The following is a 24,224-nucleotide window of genomic DNA, read 5'->3' as shown; positions in this document are numbered from 1 at the left end:
TCTTTCTTCCAATACCTTCTTCACATTTGTAGTAGCCTCAATATCTGATTGCAATTTATATGCATGAATCTTTGCTTTGCTCTTTGTCTGCCTCCTCTCGGGCAATATATCCTCCATGGGTATTTCCGTTGGTGGAACCTGTTGTGGTGAAGCTTCCCTTGGAGGAATAGTATCTTTGTTTCCTCCACCTTTGGTAGCCCTTTTTGAGGTTCCATCATCTCCATTTTCGCGTTTGCACTTTTCTTCTACGACAACTTCATGATTTTTACATTTTAATATATCCATGAACTGACAAAGAATCCACTGGATCATTCCACCTTGTTGTTTCACGAATAAAATCTCCAGCTTTATGCAATATTTTTATAGTTACCTTCCCCTTTATAGCAGACTCCAGAGCATATGGCCATAACTCATCTAATATCTGCTCATCATTGCTTACATTCTTACTTCAATCTTCATCCCATAGGCAACTGCCTCAACCCTGGCAATAGCCTAGCTCGTAACCATGTCTTCAACTAGCTTCCACATTCCACCTTTTCCAAAGTTGGTCCTCAAAAGCATCCCAATTTCTGTGAGATGAATCTTTCCATCCTTGAAAAACAAAAGGTCTTTGATCAAAGCATCCTTAAAGCTATCACAATATCTCCTGGTATGATCAGTGCTATCACACCATATACACCTATTTACAAAGCCGTACTTGTTTTATGTTCTTTGCCTTGATGGTTGCCTTGTCCCCCGGGGCGGTCACTTTTTAGAATGTGTACGATATCACGTGAGTTAACCGGAGAGGATTATTAAAAGACCAAAATGTATAAACATGTATACATACAGAGGGGGGTGAGGTTTTTTTAAATAGGCTCATTGTGTAAGTATATTATGTATATTGGGGTATTATTAATTACCTCTTGAACGCACGTGATATAGGGGTCTTTTGATAAGTGACTACCCCGGGCCCTGTCTCCTTTTCTTCTAGCCTTGCTAGTTTCAACTTCATCTCTCACATGCCCTTTACCAACTCATCTAGTGTGGATTCTTCCATTTTTGGAGTTGGATTAATTGGCTTGGATGGCCTGAGTCTGGTGTGATAGAGAGAGAAGTACCATTAGATACCACCATCTTGTCTCGCCGACGTTGTCTCTTGGCAAGTAGTGAGACTGCATCTTTGATTTCTTTCTAGTTTGTCTTCAATCCTTACCACAACAAGCTCAAAAGTTCTCATCATCTCATTCCTAGCATCGCACCCTATTCAACTCCGTCTCCTTCTCATAGTGACGAAGATACTTTGTAATATTTATTCCATCAAACTGATCAATCTTGTTGACAATCGAGTGAAGCACCTTTGTGGTTGAGACTTCCCTCCTTTTTGTAGCTTGTTGTTGTTGCATGAACATTTTCATTGTCCCAGCATTAAATTGCATTCCTTGATAGCCTTGTTGATCTGCCATGGTTGAAGCCCTGAAATGCCTTCACAAACTCTCACCCTAGCTTATTCGTGCCGGGTTCAAAAAGTGGGCGTCCTTGCCAGGAAAGTGCAAGGCTTCTAACTGTGAGAGTTTGCAAGGAATTGTAGGATACTTTGACACGTTGCAATTACTAGATAAAAGCTTTGAGTATAGCAATAGGAGCTTAGCTCTCTTGTACACACATATATACAACATCCCTTACTTAAAGCAAGACATAAATAAAGACATCAAAGCTCAATCATAGGTAGGATAAAAGGTGCTAATGATGCATTAATGGAAACTAATCTTTGTGGCCCAAACATGCTATGAATCATCCTTTGGAATTGTTAGTTTAGTACTCACCATGATATACATATATATTGCCTAGCAATTGGGACAAGCTGTGTATATAAATCTTCTTGGTTCATAGCAAAACCAAGTAAAGGCTCGATTCTTAGAAAAAAGATAATTTTCCGTGATTATTTGAGCTCAATATGAAACACTAAAAATTGTCAAAAGTGTGCTAATAGGTAAACAAGACGAGAGACCTTTATATACTAGGCACAAAGAAATATAAGGATTGGAAGTGAAAAGAAGAAAAATTACACTAAACAGTTCTTGCACAACCTTGAGTGTGGAAAAAGGAGTGTGGCACACCTTTAATTACTCAATTTCTGCAAGCTTGATGAGGGAGTAAGAAGAGATTCCCTTGTACACGTTTCTTTAATAGTCAATAATATGGATTATTAATAAGAGATAATTACATAGAGCATGTGAGATTCTATAATGCTACTTGTAAGGGAAAGAGTAGTACGTGATGATTGTAGTACTAGCCAAGATGATCGAGTTAACCTTCTCAATAGTTGTCTTAATACCCATGATGTGATTTCTATCTTACATTCGCCTAGGGGGAAGTACATTGGGGATGCAAACACCAAGGATCTTATGCACAAATTGGTTAGTGAAGATGACATCCAACATGCTTGTGATGACACTGGGATCAACACCAAAGCCTACAAGGCTATTTTTCAACTCCTAAAGGATGCCTTGCAAGAGTGTGGCATCGTGGAGAATCTGTTTCCCATTCCGCACAAGGTCAACCTTGCAAAGAAGGCCACAAATGAAGATGTGTTCTCTCGCATTGGGACATACCTACACATTGAGGACATATGTGAGCTTCACTACACAATGTGGAACAATATATTTGTGGACCTCAGAAGGCTTCAAAAAGGTATGCTTAGATTCTATGAGCTACCTCAAGAAGGTGACATAATATATTTTTTACTTTTGGTTATGTTCTACTTATCTTAAACTTTGAAGTCTAAGGTCTTGTCTCTAGTTGTTTTGTAGTGCTTGGCATTTTTGGTGGCTGGGTGCTATTGAGGTGCCCAAAGAGATCAATGGAGTACTATCATGGAGAACTCCATGGATTATAGAAGTAATACACTCCCAAATTGTAGGTGAGAAGTTGGAGGTTGAGGGCTTTGGTAGCTTTGATGTGGAGTGGCACCTGGGCGGGGATTTAAAGAACATAAAGTGTTTGCTTGGCTGCAAACAAGGGGTTTATTCACTCTATCCTTGTCCATTTTGCACTCGGGGGATTTTCAGCACTCAAGGCATGGAGAAGTCCCATTATCGAGCTAGGGGTTATACTTTAAAAATACTCAACATAGTAGTGGTACAATCTAATTATTTGGAAGAGATGTTCAACTGGTTCTTTCGCACAACCATTTTCTTGTAAGCTCACCATGGAGCGTGCTTGACAATTTAAAATTGCAAGGAAAGTGCACAAATTGAATCGTCCAGAGCACAACAACAAGTGATGAATGTCACAAGGCCCCACCAACCATGCCGCATGGCGCCAACATAGGCTCCGGCAAAGGTCAAGGTGGATTTAGTGCTAGTAACCACATGCCAATGCACGATTCGACAAGGGTCGAGGTGGATTTAGTGCTAATTAATACTCTTCTTTACATATATATCTTTTAAAGTTTGGGGACACCCATTAAAAAAATAATAGCTTTTAGAGGAAAATTATAGTGTGAAAGGACCCTTTCAAAACGGTCCCTCTTAAAATGAGCCCTTATAAATATAACCTCTCACTTGTCAGTTTGGTTTTTCTCCATAGGTGAGCTCCCACTATACCCCATGTGCGCACCAAACAAACCGCCAAAGGGCATCTTCTTGGTAACAAAATCACTCTCCAAGGTTGCGAAAAGCTAGAATGGCTTAGAAACACAAGAAAACGCCCACGGACACGTGGCTGCCCTTGGCGCTCATCAAGCTCTAGGCAAGGTAGTCGGGGAGAGGGCTCACTGCAGGCTCATGAGCGGCAAGCACAAAGAAACAATCACAGCAACAACAAGCACAAGGGGCACCACATCAAAGAGTCAAGCAGCGTGCCGAACAATGGTGAGAAGAAGAAGGGGAATCATCATCCTCAAGTGAAAGGGAACATCCACCATGCTAACAAGCACAAGTAGGGGGGTCTCAAGCTTGAGTGGTGCATACAGACAATGAGTCAGAGGCAGAGTCCCCATGTCAGTGTGCTGAGATCCTCTGCACACACCTGGTGCCAGTTGTGGGAAAGAAACTACCCCGTGGTCTCCCTACAACACAAGATCGAGAGGCAGCGAGAGAGGACGATGAGGAGACAGAGGAGGCGGCACCACCACCACCGAAGCATGTAAACCACTGAAAATCAAAGTTTTATAAGAATCCCAAGCGCCTCGCACCAGAAAATGTGAAAGTGCCATTGTGGGAAAGAAACTACCCCGTGGGAAAGGAGCTCTCCCTACAACACAAGATCGAGAGGCATTGAGAGAGGACGATGAGGAGACAGAGGAGGCGGCACCACCATCACCGAAGCATGTAAACCACTGCAAATCAAAGTTTTTTAAGAATCCCAAGCGCCTCGCACCAGCAAATGTGCAAGTGCCCCCAACACAACCCCCAGCATCATCGCAAGATTGCAAGGGCATCTGCAGAAATCCAACACTATCAAAAGATAACCGAGCTGCTCATTCGACAAGCCCCCTTCGCTTGCACGATAAAGGAGATACTCCAAAGTTATGGAAATCAATATAGAATGCAAGCAATTGCGCTTGAGGTGATTCAAAAGGGTGCGAAGGCCCACATCATTTCTGTGTTGGAGGATTCCGGCCTCTATGTCACACATGCCAAGGGAGTGACTATACAACCAAAAGACATGAACCTTGCCTGCCGTTTGAGGCAAGACTTTGAGCACTAGCTGAAGTGAACCTCATTTTTATTGTATTACCTTCCCTACCTTTGTATCGAAACAAATTGTTCATGATCAAAGGATTAAGAGTTTTGTACCGTCTATGTCCATAGTCAATTAAGTCCTTTATCTTCTTAATGCTTTTAAGTTGAATGGTGTCTGTCTAATGTACACTGGTCGGGTCCACCATTGTTAGAGGAAAAGGGGTTGTATTTATAGTTCAGCACTTGAAATCAAGTAAATTTTGTGCTTTTCGAGTGTCCATGGGTGCACACAAGCCCACAAAATGGAAAAAAGGGGGGGGGGGGGGGGGGGGGGGGGGGGGGGGGCACAAGGGCGTACAGAACAGCCAAACAAGGGGTCTGTTTGGCTATTCTGCATGCCCTTGTGGCCACCCCCTTTTTGAATTTTGTGGGCTTGTGTGCATTTGTAGACACTGGAAAAGCACAAAATTTGCTTGATTTAAGGTTTCATGCGCTTTGTCAGCTTTGGCTCTAGCATTGCCAAGGGGAGGGGGTGAAGTAATGCATGGACATCTAAATTTCAGTTGGATTTGAGATTTTTAGTGTCCTCGGTGCACACAAGACAAGTACAAGAACAAAGGGGGGTGTCCACAACGGTACGTACGTAGAACAACCAAACAAGACCCCTCTGTTTGGCTGTTCTGCATGCCCTTGTGGACATCCCCCTTTTTTATTGTATTGGCCTTGTGTGTACCCAGGACACTAAAAATCCAGCTGAAATTTAGGTGTCCATGCATCCATTCTTTCCCCACCCTCTGAGTACGGCAACAATTAGAATGAGTAGTTAGGCAGAGCAAAAAAGACACCCCTTAGCGATTGACAACACAAGTTCATGATTTTTTTAAAACTTTGAAATGTAAAAGAATGTACAAGATAGAGAGGTAATTGCATATACTTCATTAGTACTTTGAAACAAGAATGTTATATCATTTACTTGAAGAGCCCATAATTTTCTTGGCCATTCTTGGCGTCTATCTAGCGCATAAGGCAATCCAAGAGGGAGTGCGCTATTGCCTCAGGTCAATTGAGCCAATAGAGACGTGTATCCCTATTTGGACAAGCACTTTGCCATGGAAGCCAGTGCCAAATGCATTGCATGCTAGGGATCTTCTCACTAGGAAGAGAAGATGAGAAGTTTGGCAATGGTGCTCAAGCACAAAACTTTGCTCAAGGCTTTCAAAGACCACGTCATGAAATGACCTTGGGGAGTGAACTCATTGTGTACAATGGAAACATCACCAGGGGGAAGTTTTCCTATGTAATAAGCAAGGGAGGACTGTGGTCCAAAGGCCATCTGCTTGCCACTCGTCCATGTTGCAAACTCATCAAGATCCAAGGCATCCTACTATAAACCAATCAAGGGTAAGAAAACGACAATTGAGGTGAGAACAAACAACTTTGAAAGTAAGATAGAATTTTCCTTCTCCTATCTATTGCCCTTGATATACAAGTCGATGCACGACTTCACAACATCCACAAAATTTTGGCCCATGAGAGGTAGGATTTTGCACTAGAATAGCCGTCCTTGCAATGAAAAACTTGGCTCGTGTGTCTTGAAAATCTTCCTCTGCCACGTGCAATTGCTCTTCTACCAGAACCTCCACACACACAAGTGCAATAGTGTCAGTGACAGAGTCATTGAGTGGTAGGCACTTGCTTTCAAGGGCATCTGGCATGGAGTCTAGGGGAAATTGGGCACTAGTGCATAGAACACTTAGACACTCATCCATGTGTAGGCTGAATGCTTTCTCCAATTCATTCAAAAAAAGAAACTCCTCCCCATCCACCAACACTGACGATAAGTGGTTGATCTCTACTTCAGTGTGATCGCCTCATTCGTCAATGGAGCATCCTCTAGAGTGACACTAGTGGTAGCCAGAATGATGGGTTTTTCAACCACTTCCTCGAGCCCCCTAGGGTACTCAAGCTGAAGTGCCTGGCCTTCAACCAAAGGGTTCATGGGAACACCTTGCTGCTCCTTTGGCATCTTTGACGATGGAACCAACCTGAAGGTGCAGCAGTCGTACCTCCTCCAAATCGGGTTCCTCGCTGACAAGGAAGATGAAAGTAGCCAAGCAAGATAGGTACTCCACCCCCAACTTGCACTTCTTCAATGCTAGCACACATAGGGCCTGCTCATCTAAGAAATGGCCTGCATCGACGACAATTTCTTGGAACCGTCTCATCCGCTTAGATGACGGGCGATCTCTTTTGTGGATGTAGCGCAGAGATCGCAAGGCAACCAGATCCCTACATTTGGGGGGTTAGTCATGTCATATTTGATGATGTGCTCCTCCATGAATGCTGAAATTTCGACAAATGCGTGAATGTGGAGGGCAATTGTGGCGCCAAGGTCGGGGGAACGTGTGAAGAAGGTGTGAAGATCCAACTTTCCCCTGTAGTTGGTGTCCTCGAGGAAGAGGGTGAAGCGTGAAAAAGAGGTGGTTGTGGGTGCAAAGGCATCCATAACTAGATCATTGTGTGAACAGAAAGTGGAAGAGCGTAAGGGTGGCGAAAGTGAAAAGTTAGAATGAGTTATTGAGCCCCCCCTTTTATAATGATGGCATTGTTGCATGCAAAGTGAGCGAAAGTGGTGCATCTGTGTACACGTCGATAGAGATATCTATGAACACTTATTTTAAGCTTTGGGAGCCTACATCTGTCGAGATTTCTTTGAAAAGTATATTTTCTGAAATTGTACGCACATACTAGATTCAACGTCTGGTTTCTATGTATACATACTAGATCACATGCACATATTGGTTGGTTTCTATTTATACATACTAGATCATATGCACATATTGGTTGGTTTCTATTTATATTATGTTGAATCTTTATAAATCCCATTAAGATTCTTTTGATTCTCTTCATCTGAAGCAAAACCTCTTTCCACACTCGAGAATCGAACCCATGAGCCGGCCTTTGCAGAGGTCATGCTGAGCTAACCCATCCCAACCATAGCTTCATGGTACCTAGAGAGTGAAGCCCTTTGTATATAAAAAAAGGACCTGGGCTTGTCCTACGCTGTTGTCGTGCCCCTCGACGCTTGGAGTTTGTCCACCCTCTGCATACGCTTCGTGGTCTGCTATGCTTCATCCCACCTTGGCAGCCTCTTGTTTTGCCTTCCCTAGCCATTTGCTACCTCTCTTCCATCAATGACCTGCACCCGCCCTTGGCCAGCATGTGCCCCTTGCCCGACGCCACACAGGCCCTCCATCCGTCTTCCATTTTAACGCAAGGTATCTGGCAAGATTCATATTTTCAATGATTTTTTAAAAATCATTATTTGCTTTTGACCAAATCGTAGGCTCATACTCGCTCAGCTCCCAATTCATCTCAGGCCAAAAGCAACTTTCGTCAACGAGATTCGAACCGAACCAATTGCGATCCAGGTTGCTTGCCACTATTAAAACAAGAGAAAAAAAAGTGATAAAATCACGAGGCCTGCCTACAATTGATAGATAGATTGGTCACATAATAAAATCTAGAATGCTTCAAATAAAAATCTTACTATTAACTCGCTAAATCATTTGCAAAATGGTGGCTAGATTTAAAGCTTGCCTTGAAGAAAACTCAAAGTTTTTACAAGCTTTTAGAGAAGAAAGCGACAACAATACAACACAAAAATTAAAAAATCAACCCATTACACATAACAAAGAGTGATCATGGCTGCCAACAAACCAACTCAAAATTGAGCACAAGGCCAGCGCATGAATTTTTTAATCCAATCACTGTGTGCAAGGTTGCCCTCATAGAGTCTTCTACATAGTCGGGCCCGCTTCTTCATAGGACAAGCCCCAAGACAAAGCTGCATGCTTTTGCTTTTCTTCTCACCGAGCATAGAGGGAATCTAAGCTGTTACCAAGAACCTGGTGTGTCAATTGTACCTGCCGATCTCTCTCCCATATCTTGATCTAGCCATCATTGTACATATCTTCCCTTTTCATGGGACAGTTCCCACATTTGATTAGCCCTCTCTAGGAGGGGCAGATTGTAGCCCATTGGGCATTTTTCTAAACTAATGGAAGCTCTTCTTGGAAAAAAAAGATGCCTCTTGCAAAATTTCAAATGGCTGCAAGTTCTTTCATGAACTCATCAACCACATGGAGTCTTGTTTGGATGCTAGCTATTGTCGTGGTGACCATAAGAACTTTCAAGTTGTTCGCCAGCTATGCTATTTGCCTTGATGTACCATATGACACTAAGAAAAACAAACATCGTCTTCACCCCAAAAAAACCTACATCCTTAATTATTTTCCATAAAAGCATGGTGACCTTTAATACGCGTATGTTCTCCATCCTTCAGTAACTTGTTTATACACCACCGCCATTGTTGGAAACACCAGAAGAAAATTAGGAATTCTATGCACGAACATTTCTCTTAGCAACTCTCTTGAATTCTCGTAATCACGGACTCACTCAAAATAGCATTAAACACAAAAGACCGTAATTAAACAAAACACAGATTACGAAAACTACTTAAGACAAGAAAACAATACTTTGGCAAGAAGCTTAGATCCAATCCCCGCCCACCGAAAACAAAACAAAAAAAAAAAGACATCCTTGCACTCATTTGCAGTGCTATCAAAATACAGGACCAATCCTCCACTTCAGTTGCACAAAAGACTCTGATTAAGAGCTTGCATAATCCTCCAAAAAGTGCTTGATAAGGAACCTGCTCAAATAGTTAGATTCCTCTTGTCAATGAGCCAACAAGTTGAGACTTTTTTGACTCTTCTTGAGCTCTTGTAGCAGCCAGAAACTAGATGGAAGATTGTCGCATTCATCTTTTAAATCGATACTACTCTTCCTTGTGATGACCTCCTGCCACACACAACCTGCTATAAAACCAGTGTCCCACTAAAGCTCCTGCAACAGACGGACCGTTATCAAATTACAACTCTCCTTGATAGACAGAACATCATGCATAGCACCTGAACCAAAAAGTCATATGCTTGCTATTAAGTAAGCCATCGCTTTTCAACCAGTTCAGCCAAGATGAAAATTTTGCATCCACCATAAACCTAGCCATCTGGATAGATATGTGCACGTCTATGAGTGAAAGTCAAATGCTAGGTCCTTCATTTTTCTCATGAAAATTCAAGACGGTAGATGACGCACTATGAGGATGAGCTCTAGAGGTCTAAAAGACCTCCTAAGCTTGGTTCACTCCCATATTCTTCAAACTATTAAACTGTCTTGTTCTCTCCATGACGTATTTTTCACACCTTTTTGGGCAACGATGAAATCAAGCCTAGCAACAGTGAACATCTTTGTGCAAACCATTCCCTATTAACTTGTTAATAGAAAAAGTAAAAAGCTGGAAGGGAAAGCTTGAGAGCAATTATTTGAATTGATGCTTTGGATGGGCAAAGAGTAAACAGTTTGATCTCACACACACTTAAAAGCAAGAATTTAATTGTCACTGACAGGCAAAGAGTAAACAATTGATCTCACAGAGATTCATTATAGCACAAACACCTGTAAAATAAACTGCATAAACCTCACCTTCAGAAAACGATATCCCACTCCCCAGCCTCCACAGACGCTCCCAGTACATTCAATCACGACTAAAGATCTGTTGATAGCTGTGGACAGAAACACTGCATGGATAAGCAAACCCCAATAAGTTTGAAGTCGTTGTCTGCTCACCTTAACATGTTAAACAAGCCATTCAGGTACTAAAATATAAAATTTTCAACTACTACAAGCTGCTAGAACCAGTAAAAGTAATAGTACACCATAGCAACAAAAAGCTGCCAGAAACGTGCAAGCACAATAACTTGCTGCTGTTCTCATGCAAAAAAATGCGAAATCATACATTCACAAAGTTCATGAGGTGGCATTATAGGTCACAAAAGTGACTGCAAAACTGACAATTTTAACAGTCGTCACCCACATCTTCTTTCTGGAAGATGTTAATAGAATCTGCATCTGGGTGTAAATAATGCAAACCAACACCCTTGAACCTTATATAAACACGCCAATTACAAGGTTAGCATATGAGCCCCATTACCGCCATTGCCAAGTACTGTTGCGACGCCTGCAAAAGCCGCAACTTGAGTTGCCCAACTTTGAAGTAAATAAAGCTGAAGCTGTTAAAAATGAGCACAGAGAGTAGGTGGCGCTGCAAGCAAGTCTAAACTGGCTTCCATCAACCCATATTGTTGAATTAGCGCTTTCTACCACCACGCTCTCTAAGAGCTGAGGTTAGTGTTTCGCCCGGTCCACCATTGTAGTGCGCCAATGAAAGGTTGTCCTTGAAGAAGAACCCGCCTCTAATTCCACTCGATTTTTGTTTGTTTGCAGGAAGCGCAATCTCCCCAGATATCTTCTCCTTCAAGCTCAAAATAGTCTCTGAAAGAGAATGTATCGTAACTTCCAGTGTCTATCCTTTAAGGTTTCCTTCACCTTCTACCAAAGGCACAGCCACCGTGATGCGAACAACACCCTGGTTAACAAAACAAAGGATTGCCAAGTTATAAAACATTAGGAAAAAGGCACACAAACATAACTTCGTTGAAATCATGCAAGCAATTAGAGATGCACACACACTTTACAACTATAGAGACATCCAGAAATTTTCAGAAAATCCTAGAGAGCTTCAAGCCAGCTTACCGGATGCTGCGCAAGGAATTGATCCTCTGGGAGGCAGGCAAGTGTGGGAGAGGGAGAAGTAGGGGGAGCTCTCGGAGGCTGAAGCGGCGCTGAGAAGGGGAGAGAGAGAGAGAGAGAGAGAGAGAGAGAGAGAAAAGAGGAAATATGCTCAAACGATCATAAAATGTAGCTTGCTGGTTCATTCTATTAAATTAAAACTTCCAACTAGGATATCTCTCCCCTGAGCGCTCTCCCTCCCCCTAAAAATCCACGTCATCGCCCTGCTTCCTCTTGTCTCGTCGGACCTGCGCGCTCTGCAAGAATGCCGACGTGGGGCGGAGAGAGAGAGAGAGAGAGAGAGAGAGAGAGAGAGCTATGCTGCGAGCTCTGCCTGCTTCCTTGCTCCTGCAAACTGCCCGAGAGAGAGAAAGCTTAGAGATTTCTTTGAGGTATCCCCCCATCCCCTTTTTTCTCTTTCACCCTCTCTCTACCGATCTCCCTCCTAGGCTCCTAGCCCCCTTCGCTCCCCTGCGGAGACAGCTGCCCCACACCCAAGCTCGCTTGCATCTTACAACGGGTCACGCAAGAGAGAGAGAGAGAGAGAGAGGGAGAGAAAGCTTGGCATGGGCTGCTCGCCATGCCAGACAGAGAGAGACGGGGAGATAGGTTGCCTTGCAAGCAGAACAGTGGAAACAAGCCTGCAGCAAAAAAAATATCGTCTTGCATTGACAGACACAAAACAAAAATCTACGTTGCATGAGAAAAAGAGGAGCAGGACTCTAATTTCGAGAACATTCAATAATATAATCTTTGAAAAAATCTTCTCTCAATATCTTTTGAGAGAAAACATGAGATTGTCACTCACTCAGTGTCACTCCTAACTTTTTCATGAGTGTTAATTATAGCACTCACTAATCAAACAATTTTATTCTTTATTTTATTTTTTAAAATACATATCACATTTTTTCTTAAGAAAAAAGGCAAACCACCACTATGGCCTTAACCCTTTGGACAGGCCAAAAACAAGCCCTTGCCCTCTGCTGTAGCCCAATCGTTGTCCAGCACACAACTCTCCCGTTCTCTTGCTTGATCGGCTTGCTACAGACCATGCTCATCGTTGTCCTACCTGTGGGTCGCAATCAAGCTTTGAGATGCAAGTGATCAAATGATCGTAACATTTAGAGTCATGACTGCGCCTCCATGTAAAGCAAGCACTCTCAGAGATGAGAAGCCAAACATGGACGACATGTTCTGTCGAGGCATGGAGGTTTCGGCTAAGGTCATGGTGGCTTTGGACTTGGGCACCACTTTTTCGGGCTTCGTGTATACACACAAGAGCGACCCCGCGACATCCACCATGTCTTGGATTGGTCGTCATAGACTGAAGCAGCAGCTTCATCTCGTTATTGCAAAACACAGACGAGCCTGTTTTACAAGTGGAACCCCTTGTCTTTTACCTACACCCTCCAAGCTTGGGGATGGACTGCTTTTGTGATGTATCAGAAAGCCCTTCGTTCAACAAAGCGTCCTCGTCTTGAAGGTAATCTTGGCACTGGTTGCTCAGGTATCCCTTTGGAGCCCAATTTTCATCACGATAGAGTGAAATGTGCTCACATTTTACCTAATGGTAGCACCTATGTTACTTTCTTCAAGCTCTACCTTGCCCATGAGGTAGGAGCTCTGTATTCCTGTCAATGGAGCTGCGACCCTTTGCCAGTTGGGCTGAACATCGACCGCCTTGTGACGGATTATCTTCACAAGCTCTCTGACTTTGCCTTTGCACACCTTCAAGACAGACATGGTACCCAACTGAAAAAGCGAGATATTCAGTGGTGCATTACGGTGCCTGCAATATGGGCAGAACAAGCAAAGCAAAAAATGAAGCAATTTGCACAAAATGCAGGACTCGCGACGGGTTTTCTGGAGTGTTCCCAATCAGAGTATGTAAGTCCTTATGCTTTGAGGCTAGTCTTGGAGCCTGAAGCGGCATCTTTGCATTGCCTTCATAGGGCCAGGTATACATGTCTAAGAGATGGTGACAGATTTGCAGTTGTTGATGTTGGGGGAGCTACTATTGATATTGTTGTTCATGAAAAACTTTGCAGCAGTGAATTTCAAGTTAAGGAGATTTCTAGAAGCTCAGGGTGCCTTGGTGGTGGAATTTTTGTTGATGAAATTTTTTTGAGAGTACTAGCCAGCAAAATATCCTGTTTATCTGCCTTCTTGAGGGACAACCCTTACTATAAAATCAAGCTTTTGCGTCAGTGGCAAAGTGTAAAGTCTTCTTTTGACGGTAAAGAAGATCAGATAGCGATTGATCTACCATTGGAGCTTGCGGAAGAGTGGATTGAACAGCGACAAAAAGAGGGGCACAATGGGGAGGAAGAAAATGGAGAAGTTATTGTCACTCATGAAGACTTGCGCCAGATTCTGGATCCAGAGGTGGAAAAGGTAATTGAATTGTTGGAGCAACAAATGCAGTCAAATATTGAGGCTATTCTGATGGTGGGAGGAGTTTCAGCATCACCATACCTCATGAAGCATTTGAGACAAGGGTGAGGGCCATATTTAGCCCACCTAATCCCGGAAGTGCAATCTGTGATGGAGCTGTGCTGTTTAGTATGTCACAGGAGCCAGTCACATGCAGGGTTTCAAGAAAAACATATGGAATTAAATGCACGAGAGATTTCATTGAAGGGGAGGATCCGGAGGAGTATCTTTCTGTTAATGACGACGGTGACGAGGAATGTGAAAATACTTTTTGCATTTATGTGAGGAAAGGAGACACTGTGTTGTATGACCATAGTATCGAAAATATATTTTATCCCACGTCCCATAAGCAGAAGAAGCTACACATAGAGCTTTATAGCTCAACGGAATTAAACCCTTGTTTCCTTCCTGACCAGTCTTGGCAGGGTATACTGGAGGTCTTTGTGAAAGAAGTGTCACTCAACAAAAGTGGATTACAGAACGAAGTCAGGTGAGGAATACTTCGAGAGGTAATGTTCTCAGCTTGCTGTCACATTGTGGCTGTGGAAAGCTCGGTTGGTGCTTTGAGACTGCAAGTCACGGCAGGTAATGATACGTGCAAGCCTTACTGAAGAATAAAAGCGTATTTCAGCATTACTTTTTGTTGACACAGATTCGGTTCTGCTGAAATAGCAGTGATGTCTCCTTTGAGGTTTTCGTGAGGTTTTGTTCTGCCATTGATAGGGAATGATAAAGAGATTTTACCTGTGTCAATTACAGGCTGTACATTTCTAGCTTTTGATGAGGTATGTGTGCTTTTGACAAAGGCAGTCCTGCTAGATGACTCACTGCCATTTACAAAAGTATTTAAATCAAAGGTGTGCCCCAGCTTTACACAGCAAACTGTGTGTGTGCAATCATTTGAAACGTTGAATTTACAAGATGGTGTAACCATCGTCGCTGCCTTGAATGAATCTTATTCAACCAAAAGTTTCCTTGCCTACACTGATGAAGTCTCATTGACCACAGGCTTGGATCAACTTGAATAGGTTAGCCACTTGATGGTTTCGGTCGCACCCCAACTGTTTGCAAATGCCATTGCTATGATGGCATGTTCGATGCTGTTAGTTTGCTAACACTTAATCAGCATTGGCCCTTAGCTTTTAGATTGCAAGCTCCCAAGGAGGCTACTCCTCTCAGGAAGCTCTGGTGTACTGCTTGTAGCTTGACTGCCCATGCTCTGAGGCTTGCTCAGCTGCCTACATGGCAGCAAGCTTCGCCCTTACCACCATGTCTTTTTCCTATAATAAACAAAATTATGGTTAGTTACAACATTAACGATGGTGCGCCTTTGGCAATGCGAATTCAGGATTCAAGTGAATGTTTGGCTACATGTATTTGCTGTTTTTGGCCATAGCATAGCATGAGCTGGGCTCCTGCAATATATGCATTAAAGATGGTTGGTGTGAAGACTTAGGAAGAGTGTGTTGCTATGTTTGTACTCATGAGGGCCTCAACTGAGCTAGAGCACAGCCAAGTCATAAGTGCAAGTTGATTTTAGGTCTAAGAAGCTTGTTGCAATTGCCAGGTGTTTATAAAGATAACAAACGGTTACAGTTATGGCTTCCTGTTGTCGCGTGTGGTGCTTCATTGGATAAGCTAATTTATTGTGCACTATGTCAATGATGTTGTAGGACCCTGGGTGCTTACATGTATTCCCATTCATCTCTTCCCTCTGTTGGATTGAAAGTTAAAGCAATAGGCAGATTGCTACTGTCTCTTCCCTCTTTTGAGCACACACGCAAGCATGTGTGTGGATCTCACACCTAGAGGCACAAGCAAAGCAAACACGGCTGATAGCATAGGAAAGAAAATTTCACAAAAAGAAGGAAAAAGGCAGTCTGACAATGAAAACGAAAGAAAAGCTCTATATCCATCAAGAGAAATCAAGAAAAGAAGCAAAGAAATGAAGGCAGGGAGGACAAATAACAGTGCCCACAACGTTGTAGATTAGGCAAGGTAGATCAGGTGAATGAAGGGGTAGGGAATGGTCCATTCCCCATAATCCTTAGACCCCTTGGTGACCGGTGAATGCCGGGAGCCATGGGGGAGGAGGATTGTGGGGAATGGTACCTCAGGGACCATAGAGGAGGGGGGCCAACATCGCCAACACTCTCTGTTCATGGTGGAGACGGCGCAGCAAATGCAAGCAGAAGTGATCGGGCAGCACTGACGGGAAGCTTCCAGTGCAGAATGCAGTTAAAGATTCCCTGTGCTGAGGTGGCACCATGGGATTGTAGGCGTAGAGCTCTCAGGCACAGAGTAGGTGCTGATTCTTTCCCATTGCTTACTTGGCACGCAATGATTGCGTTTATGGTGTGTAATAGACACTAAGTGGAGGGCCAAGATGCTCTCATCCCCACTTGGGACCTTGATGGAATGAAGAAACGATCATTCAAGAGGAGACAAAATTGATTCAAGAGTGAGAACAACTCAATTCACAACTCTGTAATACATGGGTACATGTGAGTGAGTCTATGGAAAATGAGAATGAACCTTGGGAGGTACAAATGGAGATCACCTTATAAGTGAAGCCTTCATGCATGCTCTCTCTCTCTCTCTCTCTCTCTCTCTCTCTCTCTCTCTCTCCCCCATGGCAATATGACTTCATCATAAAGGCTTGATCATAACACTGTTGTTTTGTGGTCTTCCTTGTTCAGTCGCAACAAGGAACGTGACGACCTAGACAAGCAAGGCACGCAAAACGAGGAGGGTAGACATACACGCGACACGAAGTGGCGAAATTCCACCCTAGAGTATCGGCCCCAAACCTTGGCACCTTAGCACCAAGGGCACCCCTAAGAGGGTGCCACATGCTTGTACAAAGACAACGAAGTTTTATATTAAAGGCGTGACCATCTGAACAAAAAGGTTCTTTGGGGTTGGATGGTTAGCGTTAATTTAATGAACCAAAATTTGTGATGTTGATTCTTGCCGATAAATTGAAAATTTTAGTCTCTGTCCGTTACCCCTAACCATTAACACATTCATCCACAAAGGCATGATGGGATTATCATAGCTCAACACAATTAATAATACGAATTGAATTTAAATTTGAATTCAAATGCTTACACTATTGCACTTCAAGAGTAGGTGCAAGAAGCTGGTGTGAGGGCCTGTGAATTGTTAGGGAGGCTCCAGACGTGATTTGTGGCAGGGGGAAAACCTTTCAATGTGTGGTCACAAGGTTGGATTATGATGCTACTGTGGTTGGGTGCACCTTGAGTGATACCCTGGGTTGCTTGCGTCAACACCTTGAAGCTTTTTTCTGCAGGCGCCGCCTTACCTCCGCATATTCTCACCTCAACCAACCCAAAGGTTTCCAGTAAAGTGTTATTAACACTAGGCCTGCCTCCTTTCCAAAGTTCTCTCTCTCTCTCTCTCTCTCTCTCTCTCTCTCTCTCTCTCTCTCTCTCTCTCGGCTCAGATCCAGGATCTCATTCAAGAAAATGAGAGACTCAAGGAATGCTTGCTTAAGCTAGAGGAGATGAAGGAAGTAGAGAGTCAAGCATTGCTCTCAAAAGCCCAAGATGTTGAAGCCTCTCTTACCGAGACTGTCAAGGCAGTAAAGGAAGTTCATGAAGCAACACACAAGAAGATTGACACCAATATCCATGCAGTTTTACAAGAATGTCGACTACAAGAATCCCTTAATCTTAAGGTCAAGATTGGAGGACTTCACTCACCATGGTACACCAGCCAGGACACTCTTGAAGAAGCAATCACCAAAGTCAATGACATGCTTCAACCTGTCAACATCAAGCTTGAAACCGTTTCTTGGATTAACGACACACACAAGAATGTGCCACTCGAGCATTGTATCCTCACCTTCAAGGACAAAAAAGAACGGATAAAGCTATTGTGCCAATCCCACCTCCTCAAGGGAAAATCATTCTGGATCGCTAAAGAACTGACTACAAATCAACTCAAAGTTAAAGCAAGCGAGCTCAAGAAGGTACACAAAGCCCGTAATCAAGGTAAATGGGCAGTCTATCGAGGTGGTAAAGCCATCATTCAAGAATTTCGAAATCCCAAATCGGCTCTCCCCACAGCTGATCCCCTTAGGTTTTGATTTCCTTTTTCATTTTCCCCTCCCAATGGACCCTCAGTCCTTAACTGATATGTATCGGCTTTTGATGAACCCCTTGTAATGTTCGTTTTCGGTGCCATGGGTCATATATGACCTTCGTGGACGATAATTCAATCTCTCTCTCTCTCTCTCTCTCTCTCTCTCTCTCTCTCTCTCTCTCACACACACACACACACACACACATACAATCTCTCTCTCTCTCTCTCTCTCTCTCACACACACACACACACACACACACACACACATACACACACATGTATACTTATACAACAACTTTATATATATATATATATATATATATTTGGTTCCTCACAAAGGGTACTATGTACCTTAGTCTAATTTACAAAAAGAAAAAAATTAATTTTTTTCTAGGGGGATATACCTCTCCCGGGTAGCCTTACATGGGTACCCACCCTTAGGCATAGTATGCATGGTCTGTCGCCTTCATGAATACCCTAAAACTTCCCATGCCCTTTCTCTATTTTGTCTTACTGTATACCGCAGACTACTGCGTATACCTACTTACAAATCTCTCTCCCTCTCAAGCACGACATGATTGGACCCATTCATGCCCTTGCCCTTTTTGGCTAGCTTGATCACCACACACCGCAGCCTACTGCGTACACTTAACATGCACTCTCTCTCCCTCTCAAACACCATTACGAGTGTAGGACCGGCCATGAAGCTGCTTAGGAACATGTAGCCATTAAAAAAGCAGATCGTGGGGCGTCTACTGTCGCTGAGAAACTCAAATAGCCCATAAAAAGGTGAGGGCGCTTTGAGCCCCTTAGTCTGTGGGTATTCTTTCTCTATGTGTATTTTTCAAAGTAAGGTGTGAGAGCTTTGATATTGTGCTACAATGGAGGTTGTTGAACTACCAACATAGGTCGGTCATATTACTTTGATAAAGTCTTGGTACTGTCTACTTTTTCGTGTAGTTATTGATTGGGCTTTTTTAAAAAAAAGCTGGGAATGCATACTGTGCATAAAACGAGGAAAGATTTTTTTAGGAAACTATGCCGCAACTGCATATTATGCATAAAATAGGACGGGGTTTTATTTTCTGCTAAACTTAGCAGTTACCGACTGGCCTAAAAAAGGCTTTTTGTTGATATTATACCATGATTGCGTACTGTACATAAACCGGGTTGTTGAATGGTTGACTTGCAGTATTTGTTTTGTTCATTGAGTGGATTAATGACCTTGTAATCTTTAAATAGATCACGTTTTTTGGTTTTTTCGTGGTGGGATATTGGTCGTTTCATTATTTTGGTTTAGGACAAAAAAACCTATTGGTTAGCTTGTATATTGCCATATGGTTAAGGCTTCTAGCTATCCTTAAATCTTGTGGCTAGGCAATGTCGTGGTTGAACAACAAAATAAAAGATAAACTTTGGATACTGCGTATTGCCGTGAGAGTGATATTTCTTGATAAAACGTAGCTTATAAAATTAGTTTTTTTACCACTTAGTTAATGGTAAAGTTGGCTCCGAAGTACGACTATTCTAAAGAGATAAGCTGTAGGGAATATGAAAATGATAAAACATTGATTACAAATTCATATCCAGCTAATCTATAGCTTGAAAATGCAATAATTTAAGTCATTTTTTGGTGAAAAATAGTTTAAAGCTAGGAGTGTTGTAGTAGATTTCTCGCTTTATCACAACACATACTGAAGGAGGTAAATTGGATTGGATTTTTGCTTTGTTAATACTTTGCTAGTCTCTTTTAGTGATGCCGGAATTACACTTGAGAAATGGCTATTGGGATGGGGTGATGGCCTTCTAATCACAAGCCCAAAATGATTTTTAAAATAAGAAACACACTTTACACTCGATAAGGAGGTGTAATGGCCTCTTGATCTCAGTGACAGACTCAACATGTTTTCTAAATAGTTTACTTTTTGTCTTTATCTCTTCATGGATGGTAGGTATAAGTTTAGAAAGGTTTTAAGTAGGACATGTAGAACAATTGATAGGGTACCTTGACACCTATAAAACGTATTCAATGCTAACAAATCTGCGGTCTTGTTTATATGGATGTAGGAGGAGTCTATTATTACTTAGGATCATTTTGGCTTAGCTGCTGTCCGTGTCGAACTTGACCTCTATCACTTTAGAATCGGTTATTCTTGACTATCATATGTACAAAACACTAGAATGAAACCTCACTCACTATGAGTACTAAAATGAATCAAAGACAAATATATTTTTTGTGCTAATCCTTGTCATTTGTCTAAAGCCGACTGTCTTTTGAACTAATATGTTCTTTTGTGTATAAGTATTAGTCTAACAACAACAACACTCTCTCTCTCTCTCTCTCTCTCTCTCTCTCTCTCTCTCTCTCTCCACATCCACACTATGAATTTGTTCAAGTGAATTGGAAGTGTTAATTCCATCCTTTGCAACCTCTCAATCCAAGATGAATCTACAAATTTCAAACCCTATTATCTTCAATTCTTCATCACTACAATGGTTGCTTATATACAATTGGAAATCCAAGTATTGAATATTACACGAAGCTCAAATTTCGTGGTCTCGAGTGAATGATTTTGTAGTCGGTGACATAGAATGAGAAGAAAGTGTAAGTGTATCTCCAACTTCAATCAATCTCTAACCACATTGTTATGATGGGTTATTGCTATGCAATTAGGAATTATGTGTTCTTCATGCTAGATTTTGGTGTGCATTTGGTCCAAAGTCATCATCTATATCATCTCATATACAAAAATGTGTGCTAGAGGGAGATGGTGCACCATATGAAGACAATGAAAAATCATCCTCACATGGCCCATCAAAGAGCAAAAAGAAGAGGCGCCCACCAGTTAATAAAGGCAAGCTTTTGCAAGGTTGTCAATGCCACTTCTAAGATAAGTGATTGGCAAACGATCTAGATGTGGGCATCATTTCGTACATCCATCCCTATCACATGAATATGGATGATGAGGTATGCCATGGTTCTTTTCATGAAGGTGATTCCTCAAAATTCTCTCCTTGGATATCTATGCACTTAGTATGCACAAGAAAGTTTGGGTTGCAAACATGCTGTTTTGTGGATTCTCACATCAACAAGTTATGGAAAAACACACTCAATTATTGCACACTCAAACAACCAAGGATCCTACATACTCCATGGTTAGGGATGATTTTTTGAGCATAAAAGATGTCCTAAATATTAGCCAAAAGCTCTCCATTGATGAATATCAATGCCATGACAATGATGCTGAGAGTGTGAGGAGGTGGTGCATGGACAACAAGGGGAATATTTTTGTATACCAATGCCAGGATGAAAAGAACTTCTTGGACTTTGTGTTGGGAATACAGACTCCATGGCAAAGGGAGATGTGTTTTAAACACGGCCTTCGACACCAATAAATACAAGGTAGCATACCTTGTCTCTTGCATTGTGTGGTTTTCCTCTCTTGCATCGTGTGGTTTTTTTCATGATGGAAATTTCTTAAGCATTCCCAAATATTTATTGCCATTTAATCTCTACACTATCCTTGTGTTTGACAACCATCATTATGGTGTCCCCATTGCATGGGTCCTAACACCATTAGCCAGCTTTGAAAGCACTTGAACCTGGTTGAGATGCTTCAAAAACTCCATGCTTGAACACCACAAGTCTTGAGAGCCTGAAGCATTTATGGCTGATGATGCAAAGCAAGAGATATCCGCTCTAAGGTATAGACCTTTAAAATTTTTATGGTTTACATGAATAAATACATTGATGCATGCACTCCCAGAAGCCAGTGGGTTTTGTAAGCAGAGTTGCATTCCATCAACCTATTCTACTTTGTTTGTGGCATGTCAAGCGATGTTGGCTAAAAAATCTTATTAGAAAGGTCAAGGATTGGCCAAAAAGAACAAACATGAATATGAAGGGTACATGTACATCAAAGGAGGAGGTCACCAAGGAGGAGGAAAAGTTGATGCTTGAGTCCTTCTACAAAAAATATAGCCAGGAGAATGAATTCATCATGTACCTTAAGGCCTATTGGGAGTCTACGATAGGTGAGACAATGCCATCACATGTATCCTATTCTTATCCAATTGTCTTTTAACCTTTGTTTGCCTTATGGCATAGAAATGTGGGTGCAGGTGACGCACAATTTTCCTCATGATGGACAAGATATGAATGGTGCCATCGAGGCATATCATGGACAATTAAAGTCTAAGTTCCTTGGCAAAACCAAAAGGCTTGTGGATTGGTGTGTAGATTGCCTCCTACACAAGCTCACCACTAGTTGCTTTCCCTACTATTGGTTCATTCAACAATTGAAGGACAATGGATTCATGCACAACAATTCCATAGAGGTGATTGTTGAGAAATGGACTATGAACAGGCACTTCAGATACCTGATGGGCATGTCACCTTCATGGATTCATCCAAGGGGGTGTCTTTGGTGGAAAGTGTTTCATCCCCTAGCCAAGGGTACATAGTATTCAACACCGATTGTGAATGTGCATGTTGCACTTGTAAGTAGAGTGAACAAAGTAACATATGAAAGCTTCAAATTAAGGTCATGCTAATGAGAGGAGACACACAAGCCTCACTTGTGAAGAAATGCATGGATATGTATGAATCATGGCATTTAGGCAGACGACCAAGATGAAGAATGGAGGCCGTGGCAGAAATATTCTCTAGTGGGAAGTCTCCTTCTACTAGCTTGGGTGTACCCATGGAAGAAGAGGAGCATGAACACGCTGATTCTTTGACAGCCCACATGAGCAACCACTTGGACAGATCTTTCAGGAATTGTTAGTGACTATGGGAGAAGACAAAGCACTCGTTAAGGAAGCATGCGGTGGACTAAGGTGCACATTGGCCCATGTGAATTTGGTGAACGCATAGCATGACATGGAAGCTTTTTTCACTATGGAGGATGGCTTTGGCAATACCCTAAAGAGGGCAAAGCCATTCATTGAGAAATGATCTTTGAAAAGACAACAAGAGAGATCTGTAGAACCCTTTACTACGCCCGAGAAATAGCACAGAGAGTCCATGCAAGCTAAATTGGATTGAAATCCAAAACGACAACCCCAAATATGTTGTAACATTTTATTGTATCATTCTTGCAATAATGCTTACGTTGTGACTTTTGCTCATGAAAGCTATGTATGTGTGATGTAGAGAGAGAGAGAGAGAGAGAGAGAGATTACCATATACATGTGGTAGTGATGTGTGTGAACATACCTAGGACCGTCGGGGAATTTTTTTCCTCGCTAGGAGGTTTCCCCCCCCCCCCCCCCCCTGTATTGTCTATACGCCCATCATTCTAGGGGTAAGTTATCTTTCATTGTGCACTAAGCGATAGTACCCTCTGTTGTGTGCCTTAAGCTTCCTTCCTCTTCTTCAAGATGTGAACACGATAGTAAATTTGAGAATTTTCCAGTTCCCACTTTCAAAAAGAGCTTAAGATTTGACCAGATGGTCATATCTTAGCCAAAGTCTTGAGAGCATCGCTCGAAACATCTGTTCACTTACTACCTTGTGGAAGGCTTTGGTCTTAAAAAATAGTTTCAAATTTGTCCATATGGCCAAATCTTCAAGACATTGGTGATTCTCAAATTGGCTCTAAAGTCTCACTCTCTAATATGGTGTTTGTGTATGTTTCCTTGTAACCCTATTTCTAACAATTGGTATCAGAGCAGGTTGTGTCCTCTCGGGCTTAGTTGTCAGCATCACTAGCACGTGTGTGCTCACTTTCTCAAATTTTTTTTGAGCTTTGATGACCTTCAATAGGTCAACAAAATACTTCGAGCGAGCTCAACGAGCTTGGTCTACTCAGAATTTCCATTCGGACTCATTTCGGCCACGTTTCCAGTACATGCAATAGTGCGCAAGCAATTTCGTCCTTTTGTGCAAATTTTTTATCAGTGCCATTTTTTGCATAATAGGTCCTTACATTATTTTTTAGGTTGTGCTATATAGCACGTGTTAGTCTTGCTCCATTTTTCGTCTTTTCGAGCAGTTTTCACATCAGGTGAAGACACTCCGCATGACTAACAACGCCATAGATGTGTTCAAGATGTTTGCTACTGAGGATAAATTGGATGGGAACAGTTACCCAATGTGGGCTTACATGATGCAACATGTTCTCGTGTCAAAGGGTGTTTGGAATGTTGTGCCGGGCATTGATGTACGCCCTAGATCTGTGGATACAGGGGATGTTGAGGATGTTGCAAGTTTTGGTGGCAGGGTTGCAGCTGTCAAAGATGTTTTGCCTACGGTTCACATGATCATACATTGATTGCATTATTTGTGAAGCGCACTATTACTCCTCACCTTTGCTCAGCCAA

General features: G+C 42.3%; 2 protein-coding genes, 1 long non-coding RNA gene and 1 pseudogene across 3 annotated transcripts; 3 read left to right on the top strand and 1 right to left on the bottom strand.

The window, feature by feature from the left end:
- Positions 1 to 7,433: 7,433 nt before the first annotated feature.
- On the bottom strand, positions 7,434 to 12,072 carry LOC147427242 (uncharacterized). The gene is made up of 4 exons (XR_015186154.1): positions 11,325 to 12,072; positions 10,723 to 11,157; positions 10,215 to 10,309; positions 7,434 to 9,575 (listed from the first exon to the last, which is right to left on the bottom strand). It is a non-coding gene; the product is annotated as an uncharacterized LOC147427242 (long non-coding RNA).
- Positions 12,073 to 12,797: 725 nt separating this feature from the next.
- On the top strand, positions 12,798 to 13,937 carry LOC147427241 (uncharacterized). Its single transcript, XM_086498283.1, has one exon. It carries the CDS (start codon positions 12,798 to 12,800, stop codon positions 13,860 to 13,862), a length of 1,065 nt encoding a protein of 354 aa, XP_086354409.1. The 3' UTR covers positions 13,863 to 13,937.
- Positions 13,938 to 14,230: 293 nt separating this feature from the next.
- On the top strand, positions 14,231 to 14,834 carry LOC147427240 (uncharacterized). The gene is made up of 3 exons (XM_086499001.1): positions 14,231 to 14,378; positions 14,553 to 14,650; positions 14,802 to 14,834. The coding sequence occupies exons 1-3, from the start codon at positions 14,306 to 14,308 to the stop codon at positions 14,832 to 14,834; spliced, it is 204 nt and encodes a 67-aa protein (XP_086355127.1). The 5' UTR covers positions 14,231 to 14,305.
- A 5,717-nt stretch (positions 14,835 to 20,551) lies between these two features.
- Positions 20,552 to 22,979, top strand: LOC147427239 (uncharacterized; annotated as a pseudogene).
- Positions 22,980 to 24,224: the final 1,245 nt, after the last annotated feature.

The sequence above is a fragment of the Adiantum capillus-veneris genome, chromosome 24, assembly GCF_014529385.1.
Source record: "Adiantum capillus-veneris isolate H3 chromosome 24, ASM1452938v2, whole genome shotgun sequence".
Lineage (NCBI taxonomy): Eukaryota > Viridiplantae > Streptophyta > Polypodiopsida > Polypodiales > Pteridaceae > Adiantum > Adiantum capillus-veneris.
This window is presented reverse-complemented; position numbering and strand designations above follow the sequence as displayed.

What these genes read in the sequence shown, in the direction of transcription:
- LOC147427241 (XM_086498283.1), top strand. Translation starts at nt 12,798, where the DNA reads ATGTATCAGAAAGCCCTTCGTTCAACAAAGCGTCCTCGTCTTGAAGGT.
- LOC147427240 (XM_086499001.1), top strand. Translation starts at nt 14,306, where the DNA reads ATGTTCTCAGCTTGCTGTCACATTGTGGCTGTGGAAAGCTCGGTTGGT. An exon ending in GAGACTGCAAGTCACGGCAG is followed by an intron (nt 14,379 to 14,552) that starts GTAATGATACGT and finishes TGTCAATTACAG; the next exon opens with GCTGTACATTTCTAGCTTTT. An exon ending in CAAAAGTATTTAAATCAAAG is followed by an intron (nt 14,651 to 14,801) that starts GTGTGCCCCAGC and finishes CATTGACCACAG; the next exon opens with GCTTGGATCAACTTGAATAG.